Source organism: Anolis sagrei, chromosome 1, assembly GCF_037176765.1.
Source record: "Anolis sagrei isolate rAnoSag1 chromosome 1, rAnoSag1.mat, whole genome shotgun sequence".
Taxonomy (NCBI): domain Eukaryota; kingdom Metazoa; phylum Chordata; class Lepidosauria; order Squamata; family Dactyloidae; genus Anolis; species Anolis sagrei.
In genome coordinates this window covers 139,814,186-139,830,506 of record NC_090021.1, presented here as the reverse complement: position 1 = coordinate 139,830,506, position 16,321 = coordinate 139,814,186, and the positions used below count along the sequence as shown (strand labels likewise).

Sequence of the window (16,321 nt, the reverse complement as noted above, 5' to 3'; positions counted from 1 at the left end):
CCTTGGTCGGCCCCTCTTCCTTTTACCTTCCACTTTCCCCAGCATAATTGTCTTCTCCAGGCTTTGCTGTCTCCTCATGATGTGGCCAAACTACTTCAGCTTTGTCTCTAGTATCCTTCTCTCCAATGAGCAGTCGGGCTTTATTTCCTGGAGGATGGACTGGTTGGATCTTCTCGCAGTCCAAGGCACTCTCAGAACTTTCCTCCAGCACCACAGTTCAAAAGCATCTATCTTCCTTCGCTCGGCCTTCCCTAAGGTCCAGCTCTCACATCCGTAGGTGACTACAGGGAATACCATGGCTTTGACTAGGCAGATCTTTGTTGCCAGTGTGATGTCTCTATTCTTTACTATTTTATCGAGATTGGACATTGCTCTCCTCCCAAGAAGTAAGCGTCTTCTGATTTCCTGGCCACAGTCTGCGTCTGCAGTAATCTTTGCACCTAGAAATACAAAGTCTGTCACAGCCTCCACATTTTCTCCCTCTATTTTCCAGTTGTCAATCATTCTTGTTGCCATAATCTTGGTTTTTTTTATGTTTAGCTGCAACCCATCTTTTGCGCTTTCTTCTTTCACCTTGATTAGAAGACGCCTCAGCTCCTCCTCGCTTTCAGCCATCAGAGTGGTGTCATCTGCATATCTGAGGTTGTTAATGTTTCTTCCAGCAATTTTCACCCCAGCTTTGCATTCATCCAGCCCTGCACATCGCATGATGTGTTCTGCATACAAGTTAAAAAGGTTGGGTGAGAGTACGCCTTTCCCAATCTTGAACCAGTCTGTTGTTCCGTGGTCAGTTCTGACTGTTGCTACTTGGTCCTTGTACAGATTCCTCAGGAGAGAGACAAGGTGGCTTGGGATGCCCATCCCACCAAGAACTTGTGCATATAAATATATGCATATAAATGCATATAAATATATGTCGTAAATAAATAAATAATGCTGTTCTTCCATACAGGCCCTATATCCCAGGATCTGACCCCAGGTTTTCTGTTTATCCCGGATTACCTGGCAGTGTGGACTCATATGATCCAGTTTAAAGTAGAAAACCTGGGATCACATCCTGGGATATAGGGCCTGTCTAGGGGCCCTTCTACACAGCCATATAACCCAGAATATCAAGGCAGAAAATCCCACAGTATCTGCTTTGATCTGGGTTATCTGAGTCCACACTGCCATATATTCCTGTTCAAAGCAGAAAATGTGGGATTTTATTCAGCTGTGTGGAAGGGGCCTGGAAGGACCTTCAGTTTTCAAATAATTACTGGGGGAGGGGGCAACCTGTTGCTTTACGGCTTGAGAGTAACAGATGGAAAAAAATCCCACAACCCCGCATGAGAACCGGAAATCAATAGAAGAATGACTGTGATTGTCCTCTATGGTACTTTTTCTCCGCCTTTGCCTTTGGTTAGTAATGCCTCTATGGACTTCGCTCTGATTTGTCGATTTCAAGCCTCGAGGCCTCGCCCCTTCCAGCCAATGGGAGGCGTGCGGGCGGCGAAATTAAATTCAAACGGAGCGAGTGGCGAAAGGAGTTGGTGGCGGTTGAGCAGTGTCCTGAGGGAAAGAGCTGAGACGTCGAGAAAGCAGGTGAGAGTGGAGAAAGAAGGAAATTATTATTTTGTAAATATATATTTACATGTGTGTATGTATTAATATAAGGAGAGCAGCGAGGGAGGCTACAGAAGGGCCCTGCCACATAGCCAAGTAACCAGATTACACAAGATCTGCTTTGAACTGGGTTATCTGAATCCTCATAGCCAGATCATCCAGTTCAAACTGGATTTTAGACAGCGGTGTGGAAGGGCCCACAGATAATCCAACCCCCTTCCACACATGAGTTAAATCCCATATTATCTGCTTTGAACTGGGTTATATGACAGTGTGGGCTCAGATAACTCGGTTCAAAGCAATTCTGGATTATAAAGCTGTGTGGGAGGGCCCTCAGTATCTAAAATTAATTCCAAGGCTCAATGCAAATAGGATCATGAGAATCGCAGCTCAAGAAGGCATTTAATAATAATATATTATAATTATATATTTATATTACATGTAATATTACTAATAATATCACAGTATAATTGATATAGTGCAATATAGCAATATTTAAAACTGATATTGTACTATGTTAATAATATATTGTATGTATATATACCTTGTAAGCCGCTTTGAGTCCCCTTCGGGGTGAGAAGGGCGGCATATAAATGTCGTAAATAATAAATACATAAATAATTTATAAATATAAAGCTCTATACCAGTGGTTCTTAACCTGTGGGTCCCCAGATGTTGTGACCTTCAACACCCAGAAATCCTAACAACTGGTAAACTGGCAGGGATTTCAGGGAGTTGTGGGCCAAAACACCTGGGGACCCACAGGTTGAGAACCACTGCTCTTTACGGTTCTGGCCAAGCTTACTTGTCTGAACGCATCTCCCACTATGTCCTGCCTCGCAGTTTAAGATCATCTGGGGAGACCCTGCTCTCGCTCCTGCCAGCATTGCAAATATGTCTGGTGGGGACGAGAGACGGGGCCTTCTCGGCTGTGGCCCCCTGCCTGTGGAACTTGTTTCCCAACGAAAAAAGTTCGCTGTTCTAATTATTATTTTTAATTGTTGTTATATTGCTTTGTTATATTTAATGGAATCAAATTGTGCCAAATGTATGCTGTCCTGAGTCCCCCTTCAGGGGTTGAGAAGGATGGGGTAGAAATGCTGTAAATAAGTAAATAAATTTAGCCTTCATTGCCAAAGGGTGCTGGTGCCTCACCAAACTACTAAAGGAAAACTCCCAGGATTCCATAGCCTTGAGCAATGGCAGCTAAATGGTGCCAAATTGCATTAATTCCACAATGTCTCGTGTTTCTCAACCGGTGGGTCCCCAGGTGTTTTGGCCTACAACTCCCAGAAATCCCAGCCAGTTTACGAGCTGTTAGGATTTCTGGGAGTTGAAGGCCAAAACATCTGGGGACCCACAGGTTGAGAACCACTTCTCTATAGTCCTGCAACAGATGTATGGTCCCTTTGGATTTATTTTAATAATAATAATTTTATTTCTTACCCGCCTCTCCCCATGGCTGGAGGCGGGTCACAGCACAGTTAAAAACACACACATACTATATAAAAATTCTACAAACACGTTAAAATTCAATTCCATAAATGATAAAGATCAATGCATTTCTGTAAAATACACATTCACATAGAACAGAGACCAAAACACATGACATGGGTTTAGAATTCATGCTTAAAGACTGGGTAGGCCTGCCGCAAGGTCGTCACTTTTGTCTTAAATTCCAACAGCTGAATTAGCTACCAGCAGATCCTTCCACGCCCTTGGGGTAGCCGATAGAAAGGTCCTCTGGGACCCCTTCTACACAGCTGAATAAAATCCCACATTATCTGCTTTGAACTTGAATATATGGCAGTGTGGACTCAGATAACTCAATTCAAAGCAGATATTGTGGGATTTTCTGCCTGGATACTCTGGCATATAGGGCTGTGTGGAAGGGCCCTATGATTTAAGACCACACTCAGATAATGTGGGATTTTCTGCCTTGATAGTCTGGGATATAGGACTGTGGAAGGGCCCCAGGTTATCTGAATCCATATATTCCAATTCAAAGCAGATATTGTGGGATTTTCTGCCTGGATATTCTGGATTATATAGCTGTATGGAAGGGCCCTCAGATAACCTGGTTCAAAGCAGATATTGTGGGATTTTCTGCCTTGATTTTCTGGATTATATGACTGTGAGGAAGGGCCCTGGGTGGTGATTGCCAGTCAAGCTCTGACTGGTTGGAGCAGATGCCCTCCCACCTCAGAAGACAGAAGTGTCCAAAGGGACGGATTGTGCAGGAGTAGGCGACCTGGACACAAACCATGTGAGGTCCAGGTCCAACACTTTGTACTTTGCCCAGACACTAATTGGCAGCCAATGGAGTGTCTTTAGGATAGGTGTAATATGTTCACTCCTGGATGTTCCCATAACCAATCTGGTTGCTGTATTTTGAGCTAGCTGGAGTTGTTTGTTTGTTTGTATTAAGGGTTCCAAGTTATGATTATTTTAAATATTTACTTCCAGACCTTTGTCCCTAACCAGAGGTCTCCTGAGTGGCTTAATGTTACCTAAAAGCGGCACCCAGGGTCACAAAAGCTGTTAATATCGATTAAAGTAGATCCATAGAGACCATGGCATTTGCTTATATGTTAGTGCCCGCTATAGAAGTGCTTGAATGAGCAAATTTCAGTTAAATTAAATTGTAATTCTGTTGCTTCCCGCCTAGATTTTTTAAATAATAAAATTATACAAATCACACACAACTAACATTAACACAAAAACATACAATAAATCCGTTAAACAAATAAACACATATTTTAATACATGTAATCTATGTGCACCCACCACCCCACAGGACATATATTCATTAATATTAATTAATCTTATATTGACCTTTTCTCCAAAATTCTACTGTAGGTTGATTTAGTTTTATTCCCTTTTCTTTGACAAATATATATTCTCAGAATTCTCCCCATATCACCTCACTGTCTTCTGTATTGCTCATTCTGTTCTCTTTCATTTTTTCATTCAGAATTGTTTCAAAAGTATTTTGCCAGAAATGAGATGCATTATTACATGTACATGATGTGCAAATATACCCAACACTTAGCTTTTCTGTGTTTTTCATTTTCTCAACAGCTGCCCAGATTAAACTCTGCATCAAATAAATTTATTTTTAAAGTGAAAATGGTAAGTACTAACATGTGTATTGTTTGCTATTCATCCACTTGCATTTTGAGATCAAAATGGATTACATATATTACATCCTGATTATTCCCTAAAGGCAAAGAACCTTGTTGCTTCCAGATAAAAAGCCAAGAAAAAAGAGGTTTTAAAATATTTTGAAGAAAACCACTATGACTTCTGTTGCCCATATCCAATCGTTCCAAGGTCTTCGTTTTCTCATTCTGTACATTGAGACTATTATGAAATTTTTGAAATGAGGAAATGTTTATGGCCAGAAAAATACTAAATGTTTTATGGAAAACTAGCCATGTATTTATTTATTATACTGAGGTGTTTCCAACTATGGATTGATTTTTTTCACATTGACATATCTAATGACATTTTTGTTCTGTGGCATTTGAAAGTTTCTCTGAAAGATCAGGTGCTAGTGCACGAAAGAGATCATTTAGGTTGTGATGAATCTAGTGTTAGTGTTTTGATTCTTTATTTGGAAATGAAAATAAAATGTTGCATAAGACATTTATCAAAGAAAACAAAACCAGACCTTGGAAAAACTGGATTTCCCAGGCCCTTACATATCCTAAACATGAAAGAAGTATGGAAGGAAATGCAGGAGAATAGATACAAAGTGAAACAATTATCACATCTTATTTTGCCTACTTATCTAGTTTTTCTAGTTTCCTTCCATTTATATCCTGCATTTATAATATAGTAATCTTCAAAAATGTTTTACAATATAGGAAAATGATGAAATAATGCATTCTATAATAATGCCCTGCCCTCAGTTCCCACCCTTTGTGGGAACAAGAGAAAGGGCCTTCTCAGTGATTGCCCCCACCTCTGGAACTTCCTCCCTAAAAATATAAGGCTGGCCCCCTCCCTCCGCTCCTTGAAAAGGATGAAGATTAGATAATGAGAGATTACTACTGGGCTCTGGTTGAGAACTATTTCATATTTGGACTCTCCAAGTTTATGCCAGCCCCAATGACCAATGTTTCAATGCACAACCAACCCACATGGTTTTGTGAACTCTAGTTGGCTGTTGTAAATTAATGTGGATGTTTGTTTAGATTTTATGTTATATAATTTTATTTGATTACGTGTATTTTAATTTACTGATGTTAAGTTTAATTTGATGTTAGGTTTTAATGTTATTTTCACATGCGGGTTTTCTCTAGGATTTTATGTCAGTATTTGTTTTACGAAGGCATTGAATGTTTGCTGTTGATATGTTAGAATTCGCCCTGAGTCCTCTTGGGGAGATAGGGCGGAATATAAATAAATTTGTATATTATTATTATTATTATTATTATTATTATTATTCTCTTTGTATATATGATAATTGAGAAATGATTATAGCAATATTATATTTAGTACAGTAAGCTATATATGACATTGTGTTGGAAAACCTGTAGGTAAAATGTTTCATCTTGTGTTTTACTTAATTTTCAGGAAGATAAAGAAAATGCTCCTGGAGCAACAATCATTCTGGGAGAAAATATGGCTTCTCCAAAGGGATTAAAATCTCCCAATGTACTGAAGCAAATTAATATGGCTTCAAATTCTAAATCTGCATTCGACACTACAGCAGCTTCTGACTTTGCTGAAAATAAAATCAAGAGTGCCTCACTCAGTCAGGCATTCTTGCTCAAAAGAAATGCAAAGGAAACACAGCTAAAAACAACTACACCCAACCCTGGTGCATGCCTCTCTGAGAAGCGTGTGCTTGGCTCGTATCGGGGTAAGGTAGTATCATCTAAGATCAACTCCTTCAGAAATGTCCCAAGGAATGTGGAGAGCAGGAATTCCTTGGCTGCTCCCCCTAAGTCAGTTATGAAAACAGGAGCCACAGACAATAGTAAATGTGCTAAGGACACTCAAATCACCAACACAGTTAGCACTTCTAAGGCTGGGGCTATAACCTCAGTTCAAACCAGGCCTCCTGTGAGAGTATCTCTTAGCCAGCCCAAGCCCATCCTGAATCCTGAGAATAAGCCTGCCAGAAGTTCATCAGCACATAAAGGAGGAGCCCAAATAAACTTTGCCAAGAACTGGAAGCCAGTGTTAAAGTCTGTTCCAGCCAGTGCTAATAATTATGTGCATGCAACGAAAAAACCTGTACCTAAAACTGTAACAGGAAATTTAGCAGGACCTGCTTCTCAGGCTCGTAGGTCTGTGGCAATCTCAGAATCGTTTGACAAAAGAAAAACACTTCCGGCAACATCTTCACACGTGAGAAGGTAATGAAAATATTAAAAATGTGGATAACATCTTTTGTCGTTTGTCTGGTATGCATGTGAACTCATAAACGTTAAATAATGAAATTGACTATTTGATTGTAGGCAGAGTACATTTCAGCTCTTTAGAGGTGAAAAGGCTAAATAGCAAGAAGGTTGAAAGCTGGTAAATAAAAGTGCTCTATAGCTAGTTGGGTTAAGAGCAGTTTGGTGGGCTTTTAATACTATGACTGTATGACAAAGCAAAATAACTTTGCTTCAAAAAGATGCCCATTGGTCCAGTGGTGATCAGACATATGATATTAGGGCCCAATTGCCACATGTAGCACCCCCCCCCCCCCCCCGCTTGCCTGTACTGCCTTGAGCTAAATAAGCAATGTATGAATTGCTTAACCTAAAATATCATCATTTGCTCCAGGGTGTTTGTGTCCTGAGACTAATGAGAGTTGAGTATTTCTTATTTATTTATTTACTGTATTTCTATCCCGCCTTTTCAACCTGGAGGGACTCAAGGCAGCCTTACAACAGACAGCAATTCAATGCCAGACATGTATCAATACAGTTACAATTAAAATGTAACTTATTAAAAACATCAATTAAAATCATACAACCCAAAACGTAATCCAGGTCTGTTCCATTTATCTATTCACATAAAACCAATATTTATCTATATGCCTTTATTGAGACAGCTTTCCAAGCTGTTTCTTTTGCGCCTGCTCTCCAATTCCAGAGTCATTTTTAATGAATCCACTATTTTCCCCATGATAACTTTTTCAGGAGTGAATTTCCCTTCCTAGGAGTTAATTTCCTCTCGCTTCCTATTCCCTCACCCCCATTTGTAACTAGCAGTCTCATGGAAGTTGAATGTCTGTAACTCAGAGACTGCCTGTATTGTGAAATGAATTCCCTAGCTTTATTTCTATTTCCAATTCTTAATGGAGGAGGCAAACACCATAATTAATTTTTGCAGTTGAAACGAGCTGAAAAGGGAGACAAAGTGTGTTGGTTTTTGAGAGTATCTGCTTACTCTTAACCCATGATTGTGCTTTTATGCACTGTTGATGTGGTCTCTGTCACATGCTATCTTGCTGTTGAGGAGCAATGGAAAGTGTTGCTAACTATATTAATATAATCCTTTTCAGATCTCAGCTGGCTGAGTGGCGGGTGCAGAAAGGTATCAAAAAGCCATCTGCTCCAATATCTGCAGATACTCAGCCTAAAACAGAAACAGCTGAGCAAATTGTACAAGAGCCAACTAAGTCCTTTTGGGCCACCATAGCTGAGGAAGATGAGCAAGGACTTATCACTGACAAAGCCAATAAGACACTTGCAGAATGTTTGCTCTTAATTGAGATGGTGAGTTGTGGGTTATGATTAATGTTATATCTGTCTAAGGTGGTTGGCAGCCCACATGTTTCAGAGGGTAAAGAGGACTTAAGGAAAAGGTTCCTATTATCTAGAGAGAGGGATTTAAAAAATTTAAATGGGCACAAATAATAAAGAATGCATGTTTCTCTTTGGTGGATTAACGAGAGGATTTCAACGTAAGTTGGACAACTGTGACCGCGCGTGTGGCGCCTCATATATTTAGAACTGTTAGTTGCAGGATTTTGAACTGCCATTTTGTTTCTGTCTACCTTGTACATGTGTGGTTGAATTTCATTGGTTGCTATAGCTGTCAATTTGTTGTTGTTATGCACCAATTGGTTTGTTTCCTCAGTTCAGTTGTTTAGGCTCCGCCCCTTCCAAGGGAGAAAGGGAAGGTTTCTCCCTCACCTTTTTTTACCTCAGTTAAAGACTCATTGGATGGACGTGTCCAAAAGCTTGGCCCAAAAGCCCCTGGTCAAGGCATTTTTTACTATCAGTTCTTAGGTTTTACCCCTGAGTCTTATTCTTTATGTTCAAACCCCCTGAACGAACATGTGAAGACCTCAGGCACCCTCACACCAGTTCTTTGGCACCATAGGAAGGTCTTGTCCTTCAGTTTAGGCCACTGAACTGGGGTTGTGGTTTGCTCTGGCATCCATAGCCATTGAGAGAGAGGGAACCGGAAAAGCTTCTCAGCTTATTACTCTTGGGAACCTGGACTTAGAGTTTATAAAGTATCTTTTCCCAGTTGAAACATAAAGTTTGTGTCAAAGAAAGAGAACTGTTAACAATAAACATCATTTTGAGTTAACTGTTGTGTTCTGGTCCTTGGGAGTTCCAGTTTCCCTAAAGGAGGGCAAGAAAGCAATCCCCTGGGGAAAGCAGTCACGTCCATGCCTCTTTCTCTATAGCCCCAGGCGCGACGGCACAACAACTATAGATCAAAACATTAGCTTGGAAGGATTGTGCAATCTATAGTATCAAAGTGATACTTCCCACCCAGAAGGGGGGTTTGGGTAAGTCCCAATCGTGGATTGCTTCTTAATGCCATCCTGAGAGTGAGAAATTGGGCTTAATCATGATAGCAGGAGGAGCAATTCATGTCTAAGTAAAAATTGCTCTGAGAATGTATCTGAGTTTATTTTAGTTTAATTGGTTAATGCTTGATAATAAAGCTATTGTAGGAAAGGAGCTTAACACCTCAGCTGAAAAACAATGTTAATTCTTGCTAGTCTGGATGACACATAGAGGCTAAAATCAATTGTGGATTGCTTCTCCTGCCATCCCAGGAGTAAGTCCAATTTCTCATCCAACACAAACTTTGTGTTCACTGTGGTAGACTAGCATGTATGTCAATAATTCGTGTCAAATATCAACTTTTGCACAGTTGGGCGTCTTACTCATGTTGTATTTCTTTTATATCTCTTCTCAGGGTTCTCCTGAAACAGTGCATCAGACTTTGGAAACGCTCATACTGACTATTCCAAATGCGAAAAAGCTTGCAAAGTATTGGGTGTGTCAGATGCGTCTCGAACAGTTTCGCTCTATTGAAAAGGTCCTTTGCATTTATGAAAATGCAATTCTGGCAGGAGCACAGGTAGGGACTCCTAGGTGTGGCATGGCTTCTAATGTATTTTGCTTTTACAAGATAATACAAAGAGTATTCTTATCACCTTTTACCCAAGCAGCTCAAGGTGATGTATACATAGTTTATTTTCCCAACCCTAATCCTTGTAATAACCTTGTGGGATGGTGACTGTTTCAGAGTCACCCAGTGAGTTTCATAATTAAATGGAGATAAGAATTTGAGTTTTCCAGGTCCTAGTCCAGTGCTTTGATCAATACACTGGCTAATTATGGTTAACCTTCCATATTCACTGGAGTTCGGAGTTTGCAAAAACAAAAACCTATGGAGAAAAAATATTTTCTCTAGGAATCTCTAAGTCCTGTACTGCACTGTTTCTTAAACTATGGATCCTGACCACAAATGAGATTGTCTAAGCTCAATGTGAGGTCACAAAAACTTTGGCAACAGTAAAAGGTTTGGGAATACCACCCATTTACATAAATTTGTTAACAACATGCAATGGATTCTGCAGAAAATACTTTAGCTGTACTTTGCAAAGAATAAAATCAGCCTTTTTAGGAAGCTTTGCAAACATTGATTTATTATCAGTAACATATACCTGTTTTATATACTTCTCTGTCGGGTCATATACAGATTTCTCAGGCAGAAAGTGTTCACGAGTGGAAATGTTTATGAAGCTCTCTAGTGCAACTCTATGGTGGAAACTGACGATGGAATAATGTTGTAGAATCTAGAGATTACTATAGAGAATATATTAACATATTAATAAAATCCGCAAAAATGAAACTCACATATGCCAAGGGCAAGTTTACAGCTAATCTAATTGGATACTAACCAAAACATATTTCTTCCAGCCAACTGAAGAGCTACGCCGTGTGTTAGCTGAAGTTATGAAGGTTAAAACTGATCTAAAGAAATGTGATGGTAAGAATTTTAAAAATCCACCTTAAGTTAGACACCTCAAATAAATTGGCAAGTGCTTCTTGCAGAGCTTTTACTGTTGCCTTTTGTCATCAAGGCATAGAATATTTTAGTTATTATTTATCCCAGTTTTGGTGTATGTCTAAATGTGTGTGTTTGTGCAAGCAGACACAGTGGTATTATAAAAGCATGTGTATATCTGTGGCTAAAGATATCATGGGCCCGATCTACACTGACTGTTTAACGTGTTATTGAAAAAAGTGGTTTCAATGTGCAAATAATTGCGGACGAAATCCTGGAACCAGTTTGAGGCCTGGGTGGTGATGACACAAACTGATGCACCGATACACATTAAGGACCTTCTTTCATGCATTTTTCTGGAGGTTTGTTGTCTGACTGCCACAGTTTGAAATTAGCTTTGATCTGCATTGAACGTTCAGTGTAGATGGGGCCGTAGTGACACTTTAGCAACAGAGAAGAAAAAAATCCAAATCTTGGTGTATTATAAGCATTGCATTATAAGTTCTATTTCTCTTCAACCTGGGTTTCTTTAAGTATCATCATCTCATAACTTTCCACTCTATTTGATATCCTTCTGAGGCATAAACAAGTAAGGGGGACTTGCAAAGGAGGAACAACTCGAAAATCATTGGCTTCAATATAGATCTTTGAAATATTTAGACATGACTATTATGTCCCCTCTCAGGCTTCCTTTCCTCCAAGCTAAACATACCCAACTCCCTCAGCTATTCCTCATAGGGCTTCCTTTCCAAGCATTTCATCATTTCGGTTGGATTGGAAGGTGCTGGTGTCACTAAACCATAATTGGGCAGGTATTCATTTCACTGTGACATTTTGCATACCTTGAGGGCAAAACGCTTCTCTTGGCAGTGAAAGGAGGGCCAACATGCATGACTGCCATGTCATTTTTAATTTGTTCAGAAAGGCACCCTCACAGTTGCCCCTCCCAGTTTATTCTGTATGGTTTTTTTTAAAGTAAATAACATTTGTCACTGAGAATTTTTTTTACAATCAACACCAAATATTTTGTTCTTTGATTGTAATATAGCTATCAGGAAATATGCTGTATTATGCTATATTATATGCTATAATGTTACCTTTGAATTTCATTTTTATTGAGAAAATGTCTTCACCTCTTATAATTTTGATATTTTCTTTTCCCCCAGAAGAACAGGTGAGGGAACAAATCACTCAAAATGATGAGGCCAAAGAAGAAAATTTAGATAAACACAAATCAGAAAATATTTCCAAAGGTGAACCCGCAAGTGAAAATTTGGAGTCTCATATTGAAGACAGTTCCCAAAAAACAACAGATGCTTGTTTGAAGGCTGAACAAGAGACAAATGAAGAGGGCAGTAAGCCTCTATTAAGGAACAATGATCAGGATGAAAGCCACACAGATGAAATTGAGGAGTCAAAATCTGATGACAAAATAGGCTCCTACTTAATTAAATATAATTTGACAACTACTCCTCTTTTGGAAAGGTGAGCATTGATTTCTTTAAATATACACTTTCACAGAGCAGGGGTGACTATATAGAACACCCATATACCGAGTATAAGCTGAGGCACCTAATTTTACCACAAAAAACTGGGAAAACATTGACTCGAGTATAAGCCGAGGGTAGGAAATGCAGCAGCTACTGGTAAATTTCAAAATAAAAATAGATACCAATACAAACACATTAATTGAGGCATCAGTAGGTTAAATATTTTTGAATATTTCCATAAAACTGTAATTTAAGATAAGACTGTCCAACTGATTCAACCATTCTAACCTTCTTCAATGTAAATGTGCTTACGTATTCTTCAATTAATAAGAGTAAAAATACATGCAGTAACAATAATAGAGCAAAATAATAAACATAATAGTAATAGAGTAAAATAATGTAATAAAAATAGTAATGTTAATAAAATAGAGTAAAATAATAAATGTAACAATAATTTACATTTCATAAATAAATTTGAAACCATAAATATAAATAATATAAATAATTTTGACTCGAGCATAGGCTTTCTCAGCCTAAAAGAAAAGCTGAAAAACTCTGCTTACACTCGAGTATATATGGCAAGCCCTATACCAGGAGTCCTCAAACTTTTTAAACAGAGGGCCAGGTCACAGTCCCTCAAACTGTCAGAGGGCTGGATTATAGTTTGAACAAAACATGAATGAATTCCTATGAACACTGCACATATCTTATTTGTAGTGCAAAAAACACTTTAAAACAATACAATAATTAAAATGAAGAACAATTTCAACAAATATAACATTATTAGTATTTCAATGGGAAGTGTGGACCTACTTTTGGCTGATGAGATAGGATTGTTGTTATTGTTGTGTGCTTTCAAATCGTTTCAGACTTAGGTTGACCCTGAGTGAGGGCCGGGTAAATGACCTTGGAGGGCTGCATCCGGCCCCCAGGCCTTAATTTGAGGACCCCTGCCCTATATTCAACTCAGCAGGAATTAACTTGGGTAGTCAGATCTAGGATCACATTATTAGGATACGTGTTTGCTATTTACCCCTACAAAAATCTACCATATTAGCTGTGCTAATATTTTCTTGATAAATTGGATTTTATGTTTCCTGAGGTTATCTCACATATTTCATATAGTTATCTGTTGTGAGGATGTTTTTTCAGCAGTTATTTGAAGTTGTTATTAATGCAAAATTAATTCTGTATCTACTTTATATAAATGGTCTCTTCATTTTCTGTCCCCAAGTACAAAGAAAAAACTACAGTTTGAAGCCAAGGATTCTGCTGTCAAGGACCTGAAATTTCTAACTCCTGTAAGACGCTCTCGCCGCATAAATGAAAAGTCATCCAAGTTTCCAGATGTGTTGAAAGAACATGGCGCTTGTGTGTCTTCACTTGAACAGCTTGGAGAATGCGGAGATGCTGGCACTGGTTTCATCTATAGGCCAAACCGTGCCCTGAAAAGTGTTTCCATCAACCTAGAAGAGCATGACAAAGAATGAGAGTTTTCAATGTTCAAAGATTTTATTTGTATACAGCTCCTGTAAATGAAAAGCTTCTCTCTTTAACCTGTCGCAATGAAGATGAATGTAGATACTCACAGATGTGGAAGCCTTTTGCCTTTGTTAGCCAGGTGGTTTGGCTCTCACTCCCTGCTGCCTTGATCCTTGCATCACTTACTACTTGTTGCTTATGAACTCTTAACACAACCTTGGTACTAAAATATCCACACTCCCAGCTCTTGTGGCCTTGGCAATGGCACACTGAGATGGGCCTTCACCATGGATAAATACTAACCTATTTTTTATTTTTAATATATTTTTTTGTAAAATAAAGCAATTTATATTACAGTAAACATACAATATCCAAGACACTTAATCCTCCCTCCGCTCATTAATCTCATATCTAGTGTAAATTTCGCTCTTATGTATGTATTTCTATCCTTCACCTCTGTGCTCCCTTCTCCCTGAGCCACTTTAAAAATATTTTCTGTCCAAAATAATTTTTCCTCCATATTCCTAACTTTTAACTTGCATGTCAACTTATCGTTTATTGCCAGTTTCAATAATTCCTTACACCATTCTTCAATTTGTATATTGATTCCCCTTTTCTAATTCCTCGCTATAAGTAGCCTTGCTACTGTTAAGTAAATTAGATATTACATCTTTTTCATTTTTTACATAATGATAAAGCAATACTAGGTTCTTTTTTCTAATTTTATATTTATAATATCCTCTCTCTCTCGAAAAACTTCAAAATTCACTTTCATATTTACATTGCCACTACATATGTATATATGTTCCCAATTCCTGGCATCCCCTCCAACAGTTCTTTGGGTAATTTTTATTTATATTTGCTATTTTACCAGTGTTAGATACCATTTCCATATCAATTTATAATAGTTTACTTTAACCTATTTTTATTTTAACCATAAAACAGCTTTAACAGGTGTTAGCTTTTAACTGTCTGTCTGTTTGTCACCTAACTTCAGGCATGTAAAATATATGGCTAGGATCCAACTGAGTCCTTGAACTGATAAAGAGGGCCTTGAACTGATAAAGGGGGCCCTCTGCCTTACAGTGATTCTCAACCTGTGGGTCCCCAGGTGTTTGAGCATACAACTTCTAGAAATTCCAGCCAGTTTACCAGCTATTAGGATTTCTGGGAGTTGAAGACCAAAACATCTGGGGACCCACAGGTTGAGAACCACTCCTTTAAAGCTTCCCATTCAATTAAAGCAGATATAGGTTGAACGGGAAAGAGAATCCTCTTCCTAACCAGATTTCTTGATAAGAATTTTTCCTTAGCTGGGGCCCACTTGGGCTTTGCCTAAAATTTCTTGTCTGTCTTGACTATATTTTTGGAATGTTTGTGTTTTAAGAAGAATAATTGAAATAAATCTATCATTAACAAATTAGCATATTTCTTCTTTATTTGAGCAGATTAATAGCTTGAAAAGATGAGAAGTAAACTTGTCAGTATTACCATAGTGGTGCTACAATGGGCTGGAGTGTCAGGAACTGCTCAACTTTGCAGCCTAATGCACTACTGCCACCAGGTAGTAGTGCATTAGGCTGAGCTGCGGGTAGAATCATAGAGTTGGAAGAGACCTCGTGGGCCATGCAGTCCAACCCCCTGTCAAGAAGCAGGAATACTGTATTCAAATCACCCCTGACAGATGGCCATCCAGCCTCTGTTTCAAAGCTTCCAAAGAAGGAGCCTCCATCACACTCTGGGGCAGAGAGTTCCACTGCTGAATGGCTCTCAGCGTCACGAAGTTCTTCCTCATGTTCAGATGGAATCTCCTTTCTTGTAGTTTGGAGCCATTGTTTTGTGTCCTAGTCTCCAGAGAAGCAAAAAACAAGCTTGCTCCCTCCTCCCTGTGACTTCCCCTCACATATTTATACATGGTTATCATATCCTCTCAGCCTTCTCTTCTTCGGGCTAAACATGCCCGGATCCTTAAGCCGCTCCTCATAGGGCTTGTTCTCCAGACCCTTGATCATTTTAGTCACCCTCCTCTGGACACATTCCAGCTTGTCAATATCTCTCTTCAATTGTGGTGCCCAGAGTTGGACACAATATTCCAGGCGGAATAGAGGGGTAGCATTACTTCCCTAGATCTAGACACTATGCTATTGATGCAGGCCAAAATCCCATTGGCTTTTTTTGCCGCTACTGCTATGCAGTGGCATCAATGTTGCCATGTGTTGTGGAGCTGTAAGGTTTTCATGGCCAAAATAACTGGGTTGCTGTAAGTTTTCTGGGTTGTATGGCCATGTTCCAGAAGCATTCTCTCCTGATGTTTCGCCCACTTCTATGACAAGCATCCTCAAACTCCATGTTGACTATAATTCTACATGGAATTGAAGATTAGGAAGTACCTATGTCATTCCACCCATAGTGTAACCATGTCTATAGTACTGTAGATTTCTGCTCACTGCACCTGTAGAGCTAAGGAAAGTTGGGGAATG

The 16,321-nt window shown here is 39.0% G+C and overlaps 1 protein-coding gene across 2 annotated transcripts; it reads left to right on the top strand.

Moving 5' to 3' along the window:
- The first annotated feature begins 1,338 nt into the window (after positions 1-1,338).
- CKAP2 (cytoskeleton associated protein 2) lies at positions 1,339-15,264 on the top strand. 2 transcript variants are annotated; one of them, XM_060786787.2, is made up of 8 exons: positions 1,339-1,584; positions 4,687-4,737; positions 6,187-6,974; positions 8,114-8,327; positions 9,772-9,936; positions 10,782-10,851; positions 12,039-12,354; positions 13,594-15,264. In XM_060786787.2, exons 1-8 carry the CDS (start codon positions 1,354-1,356, stop codon positions 13,847-13,849), a joined length of 2,091 nt encoding a protein of 696 aa, XP_060642770.2. In that variant the 5' UTR covers positions 1,339-1,353; the 3' UTR covers positions 13,850-15,264. The 2 variants fall into 2 exon arrangements, with proteins under 2 accessions (XP_060642770.2, XP_060642762.2); XM_060786779.2 differs by having other exon boundaries at positions 12,036-12,354.
- Positions 15,265-16,321: the final 1,057 nt, after the last annotated feature.